At 45.4% G+C, this 7,243-nt stretch overlaps 1 protein-coding gene across 1 annotated transcript; it reads left to right on the top strand.

Moving 5' to 3' along the window:
* Positions 1–1,208: 1,208 nt before the first annotated feature.
* Positions 1,209–1,805, top strand: C9H3orf80 (chromosome 9 C3orf80 homolog). Its single transcript, XM_074962934.1, has one exon. The coding sequence runs from the start codon at positions 1,209–1,211 to the stop codon at positions 1,803–1,805; it is 597 nt and encodes a 198-aa protein (XP_074819035.1).
* Positions 1,806–7,243: the final 5,438 nt, after the last annotated feature.

The raw sequence follows: 7,243 nt of genomic DNA, 5'->3' as shown, positions 1-7,243 counted from the left end.
CAGGTGACACAATGTTAAGCCCCCACATGTCCTGGTCTCTGTTGAGCACTAAGGCACATTTACTATTGTCTTCGTTAAATCGTGTTCTAACACCCTGTAGTTTGCCACTGTAGACAAGCCCACAGGGAGCGGGGTCACCACTTGTCAGAGATGCTGAAGATCCACTCCTTTAGCTGAAATCAAGCTACTGGCTCTCAGCACCACTGATCACCCTGCCCTACTGCTCAACTGGAAACACCAACTCATCTTGATACCAACATCAGTCTCCCTTTGATGCTAGTTTACCATGTTCTCTCTGGGTCCTGTGTTTGAATTTGAGTTCTCGCCCTTGACAGCCTTGCCGTCTATTTGCTCTTTTGGCACCAGCAGACTCTTGTGCCTTTTACAATTGACTGTTACAGAAATGTCTGTGATCTGACATGTTCCTGGCAAAGTGAATTGATTTCTGCCTGCAGAGGCTCTGTTATTCCAGGTTATTGCCTATGTGAAACCCCCTCGGATGGACCTGGACTGGGAAACCTGAGGGATGGCAGAGGAATAGTTGCCTAGACCATATGCTTCTCTTGTGGTCTAGAAAGACACCGTGACCCTGGTATTTATTTTCCCCCCAAAGAAGACACCAGCCTGGCTGGCCTGTGCAGGAACACAGCCAGTAAATCACGGCCTCCAAACTCCCTAATGGAAGGGGAGCTGCATTAAGCCCATTAACATCAGCTAAATGGTTACCATCAATTTTTAATCAGAAATAAGACCAGAAATATGGTAAGTGAATCCCAGCAGCAAGTAAATTTAAATAACGGTCACGGGGAAATCCAATCACTTAAGCCAAGAAACCTAGGAAGCAGGCGCTGTCTGTTTGACAGAGGAACTGGACGACAGACAGATTAATAAAGATTAAAGCGCTGCAAAGTGAACATGCAAACCGACCCGCTCCGTTAACCCTTCCTGCCCCTGCAGCGGCTGGCGGGACTCCGCGGCGCACCATGCCCGCTCTGCTCCCGGGCAGTGGGGCGCGCACACCGCTCCGGCACCCACAGCAGCAGCAGCCCGGGCTGGGCCCCGGGGAGAGGTCCACGGCGCCACGGCTGGTGGGCTCCGTGGCCAGCTGCGGCCCGGCCCCGGCGATGGGAGGCGGCCGGTGGCCCCCCAAGTGAGCGAGAGAGCCGGGGGCTCCTGCGGGGCAGGGGCGAGAGCCGGGGGCGGGGAGGATGTTGCAGTGTCTCTCCGAGGGGCTGCTGGTGCTGGGGGCTGCTCTGCTCTGGCAGCCCTGCCAGGGCACCTGGAGCTGCGGGGAGCTGACCTGCGGCGAGCGGGAGAGCTGCTGTGACTACGGCAATGCCACCCACACGGAGATCAAGTGCTGCAAGCTGCCCTTCCACACCTTCCTGGACAACGTGGGCTGGTTCGTGCGGAAGCTCTCGGGGCTGCTCATCCTGCTGGTGCTCTTCGCCATCGGCTACTTTCTGCAGCGCATCATTTGCCCCAGCCCCCGCCGGTACCACCGGCCGCAGCGCCAGGACTCCCCCGCCTCCCTGCTCAACGCGACGGCGGCCACGTCGCAGGACTCCCTGCTGGACAGCGGCAGCCGCTACCCAGGCGAGCAGGAGCCGCCGCCGCTGCGGATGGGCTCCCCGCTCTTCCTGCAGCTGCCCAGCTACGAAGAGGTGAAGTATTTACCCACCTACGAGGAGTCCATGCGGCTGCAGCGGCAGAGCCCCAAGGAGATCGTCCTGCCCGTGTCCAGCCTGGCCACGGCCGCGAGCGGGGAGCCAGAGAGGGCGGGAGGCAGAGGCCCCCGCAGCTGAGCCCCCCACCCCGAGAGCTGCGGGTCCCCGCGGGGGAACAGAGGGAGTCCAAGGTGCCCAGAGGGCAGGGACTAGCCCAGTGCTGCTCCGATGCACGGACACCCACTGCAGCATCGCCACAAGGACTTCCAGTCTCTTCTGCAAGCAGCCGCTTTGCACCTTTCCTTTCCCCTGGCAAACCAGACGGCGCGGCTGCTGCAGGGCGCGGGGCAGGAGCGGAGACTTTGCCCCAACGCCGCCTGAACTTCTTACAGGGGCTCGGTTCGCTCAAGGAAGCAAGGTGCAGCAGCCGCGGCCCCCTCGCCCCACCCTAGCCTTCCTGTCTTTTATTCGTAACTGCTATATCGTAAGTGCCTGGTTACGAGAGCATCCGTCCGGTTTACTGGGGATTAGGCGTTAAATTAGACACACCTGACACTCTAAACATCGGGTTTGGTTTCTCACACGAATAACGTGTTCGTTGCTCCCTTCCTCGGGCAGATTAAAACCCGAAAGGGATCAAATGTGATTTACTCTGCGACACACTCAGTGTTTGTGCTCCAGGGCTGGGGGGCCAAGGGAGAGGGGAGCTTTTTAACACGTTGGGTCAGCTGTGTAAATCCTGCAAGATCCCAGTCACTCTGCGCCCGGGAGAGAGTAGGCGTGGAGCTAGAGGGTAAAAACACGGAGCATGGAGAAATATTATTTCTGTTCAGAAGCTTGGGATGACTGTACAGTGTATAAGTACTAGAACAAAGCAGCCCTCTGACAGGGCATCCCACCTAGAAAGACATGATCCCTGCCTGGTGCCTGTTCCATGTCATTATAATTATAAACCTTACTCAGCAGTGAAAACTAAGTCCACTTGGTTACTGTACGGGTCTTTATCTGCGAGGAAAAGCTCAGTATTGTAATCAGAACACCCTATCCCTGATAAGGTGCACTTCCACTCCAACCCCATGAAAGGTAATTACTTTCTCCATTTTTCCTTTTATTTGTAGAGTTTATAATTAAGCAATAATTCCAATGGAAAGTGCACTTCCTGTTAGTTAAGGATTTACTGGGCCTCACCTACTGCTGCTGCTCACTTCTTTCTTGCATTTGTCAACAAAAAATTAAGTTGAGCAGTCAGCATAATTCTCCTTCCCTTTAATACAGGAAAGGAATTGTGTGTGTGCTGGATCTCAGTTTTCACAGTTCTTCTTTCTGTTTGATCCTTTGGGAAGGACAGAATAGGCTTATAGCAAAATGAAAGAGAACATAATCAAATAAGATGGAATGTAAGAAAGTGAAAACAAAGTTTCTAACATCACAAGTATTTTGATAACATGTCAATTTCACCTGTTGAGGAAAATCCTGCTGGTTCTGGCTGTAGCACTAGATCCGAACCTTTCCAGCATCAATATGCATCTGCTGGACTGGGCCATTCATTCTTCATCCTGCAGCAGTCACACAGAGTCACACACACGCTGTGTAATTGAAAAATGCCCTTCAGAACATCTTACAAAATAGCTCACCTCTATATGTTATCCACAAACTCTTTTTTTGGCCTCATTAAGACCTTGGGCCCTATCCTGCTCTCATTTAGGTCAGTGGTAAAAGTCCTTTGGGCTCCAATTAGAGCTGGATTAGACTTCTGTGTGGACTTGTGGCTCAGTCCCTAGCTAATGATGTAGTCATCATATTAAAAAAAAAAAAGGAAAGAAAAGAAAACCAAAGCCCCATGTACATAGAGTATAAATTATATCCTTCTGTGGAGCATCTTTCAAATGAGCAGGGAGATGATGTATTGAGATCTATACCAGATGTAATGTTATTTATGACATTTATCCCCATGAGCAGAGAAAGGAGGAATAACTCCATAAATGAAGCATCCCCTCATGAGTGAAGATAAATTCCATGAAAGGTTAGGCACTGTATAACACATTTTTCTGCCATTGGTTTCAAGACAAATTGCTTTAGAAAAAAGTAGGGAAGCAAAATAAGTTGAAATATGCTGGAAAGAATACTCTGAAAAAACTGCTCAGCTTTTATGAACTCATGAGTTATGTCATCAACAGAATAACAGTGTATAAAACAAAGGAACAGCAGCAATGGAATGATCTCCATCATATATATGTATATTATCCACATAAATGTGAATATATGTATTGTATATACTGTACATATATTAATGAGGGAAGCTGTGTGGCCTAGCACATAGAGAAATTCAGGAATTCTGGTATCTATTCCTGGCACTGCCCACTGGCCATCTGGGTGACCTTGGGCAAGTCACTATGTCTTTCCATGCCTCGGTTTCCCCATCTGTAAAATGAGGATAATGATACTGGCCTCTTTTGTAAAGCATTCTCACAGCTATTGATGAAAAGTGCTCTTTAAGAAGCAGGTATTATTATTAATGTCTGGAAAGAAGTTTCTGTCACTTTTGAACAGGAAACTGCTACCCGTAATTCTCTCACAGGATCAGGTGCTTGCAGAGTCAGCTCTACAAAGATGCAGAACTAGCTGTCTAGAAACTTGCCATATGTTGCCTTATTTTACATTTTAACTGAGCACAAATGCAAGAAAGGCTTTCTGGATAGGATAGGAACCTATTTTGAATACTTATATTTCAAATTGCATTTCTCTTTCAAATGTTCACTAAAAAGAGCTTTTAATAATTTCTTCACTCCTGTTTGACAATGCTAAGCAAAGGAAGATGTCCCAAAATACTGTAATTAACAATAAGATCAAGATACCCATGTTTAAAGCCCAGTCCTGTTCCCATTGACGTCAACAGAAGTGGGATCAGACCCTTTTGCCATAATATGGCGATAGAGAAGATCCTGAAAAGAAGATTGCAAAGAATGTAAAATCAATCCTATTCATGCTGGTCAATGGCAGGGATCTTACTGACTTCAACAGAAGCACGGTCAGTTTCCTAGTAAGAATTTTAAAGGGCTGCGGTACAGTTAGGATTCATCCTTTATAAGTTAAAGTGCCTTTGTTAGTAGTTTCTCTTTACAGTTATGAGAAACCCAAAGGAGGAAAATATTGGTCATGATTACCATTTACAAAGCTGGTTTTGTAAACCCCTCTCACATCAAGTTACTTGTGTGGTGTGAATAGGAATACCTGTCTGTGGAAGGAATGCAGCATTGTTTAGTCATCCATTTATTAAAAATATGCAAAATCTGGAAAAATTCATCCCTGTTTTCCATCTTGAAGGGGAATCCTTAGAGAATTTTCATTGTATCTTATGAGAAATAATCCAGGGGTAGTTTTCAAAAGCAGAAAATATTCAGAGGATTAAAATATTAATGAAAAATGCTAAATTCTAGTATAATCTTTAAGTTTTAGTGAAAAATTAAAGAAAGCACAGTGTTTCAGATGAAAGATTAACCCCTTTGGGATTTGCACTATGTTTTTTTCAAGGGGAGGAGAACACTGTGCAAAGGTTAGGTAGAAGGAATAATAGAAGCCCCCTCTGGAGCAGGCATCCCAAGCCAAAACCTTAAAGTGTGATACTTTTGTTATCACTGAAGCAAAATTCCCATTGATTACAAAATGTTTAACTATTTGGGGCACAGTCAATATTTCTTTTGCATTCTCAAGGAATACCATTTTTCAAAGAGGGTAGCCATATTAGATTAATTTGGTATAGTTTAATGGAAGTTAGTGAGAGTTGTCTTGAGTAAATCCTACAGTGCAGCCTGATCCCTGTGTGTGTAGGAAAGAAACTACTAAGGACACAATTCTGATCCCATTAAAGTCAGCAGCCAAACTCCCATTCTTTTCAGTGGAAACAGAACTGATCCTGTACTCTAGAGAGGCGCAGTTAGGGTATGTACTCATGTATATTTGATCTGCAGTTCAGATTCCCATCCAAAAGCTTTTGCTATTTCAGTCCAACTTGGTTAATGCACCAAACTTAAAAGACATTCAGTTAGAAGTGCCTGTCAGGAATATATAACTGTGTTTTTAGAAAATTATAAGGATGGACTCATTTGAAAAATCAGAATTTTAAATCTCAACACAAAATGTTACATGATGTGAAAACATGTCCTGATAATTTTTTAAAGACAAATATGTCTCCCACCCCATCCTCTTTTTATGCAGCTAAATTTATTAAGTCCCACTATGCAGGTACTAAAAATCGACTAATGCAACTTTTTGTCCTCAATTTCTAAAATATGTCTTAGTTTAAATGGAGATGCATTTTTTGCTTTCAGGTTTTTGTTTTTGTTTGTTTGCATATACCATGCAAGATGATTTCTCTTGGATTTTCTTAGTAATCACAGCCAGTTACTGGGCAATCTGAAGCCAAATCTTGTTTGCTTTCCCTACTCAGGTAATCCCATTGGAGTCTATTTTTGGACTACTCATGTGAACAAGACAAACAGAATTTGAGCCTTCTTCTTGAAGATGTATGTGATAGCAAACGTACAGGGCTTGACCAGGCAAACCTGTGGGACAGCACTCAGAGTGAGGTTCCGCTCAGAGAGATTCTTACCTATCATTCCATCAGGAAAATGGGTTGGCTCCCTGGAGAACAGGCCACAAGGCATGCCTCCAACCTCTGTGAAATTCTTGGGATCTACGGGAGGCCCCATGCCACCACCCTACTCTCTGAGAGCAGGATGCCTACCCCAGAGGGGGCTCCTATTATTCCTTCTGCCTAACCTCTGCACAGTGTTCTCCTCCCCTCCCCCAGCATGCTCTCGGTTCTGTTGGCCTACCAATCCTGTCCCTTTTCTGGCGTAGATCCTTGGACCAGCATTGGCAGGTCTATTAAACCATAGTGGATTAAAAGCTTGTTCAGTCTAAACGAGATGCCTCAGAGAAAGTGCTGTTTTTCCGGTGGCGGCATCTACTTGTAGATCGGACCTAGTACAGATTGTATTGGGTGGAGGCCAAGAGAAAGAACTATAAGATTTAACCATACACTCCAGTGTTTGCATACAGAATTATCTTTCCTTCAGTTGCCTTTTCAATACCCAAAATGCTGAGCTTGGGTGAGATGGATGGCAAAAAAAAAAAAAAAAAAAATTAAATATCCACCTCTAGGTTGTAGTCTAGATTGTGTGGTTGTTACCAATTGACCATCGATGTGGTCTTCATGTAATGAAATGACAGTTTTACTGTACTTCCTAGTGAACCGATGTCCTCAGTAAAAAAATAAAACAAAATAAATCACTATCACAGTTGACACTAATCGGCACTTTTGATTAAAGTCCTTGAAGAGATGCCAAGGACTGAATAGACATTGAAGACTGACCCAACGTCTCTCCCTTTCATGTGGTCCCTCAAAAGCAAGCCTGAAGCTTAAAGCTGTACCTGTTCTGTGCACAGAGGACTTCAATTTTCAGATCTGCTATTCTGATGCTTTTCACCAGGTCTAAATTTGTTGAAAAAAATTAGCAACTTTTCCCTCTAAATAGATCTCTTGATTTACTGTACAATACATAGCCCACTTAATT

The sequence above is a fragment of the Natator depressus genome, chromosome 9 (assembly GCF_965152275.1).
Source record: "Natator depressus isolate rNatDep1 chromosome 9, rNatDep2.hap1, whole genome shotgun sequence".
NCBI lineage: Eukaryota > Metazoa > Chordata > Testudines > Cheloniidae > Natator > Natator depressus.
This window is presented reverse-complemented; position numbering and strand designations above follow the sequence as displayed.

What these genes read in the sequence shown, in the direction of transcription:
- C9H3orf80 (XM_074962934.1), top strand. Translation starts at nt 1,209, where the DNA reads ATGTTGCAGTGTCTCTCCGAGGGGCTGCTGGTGCTGGGGGCTGCTCTG.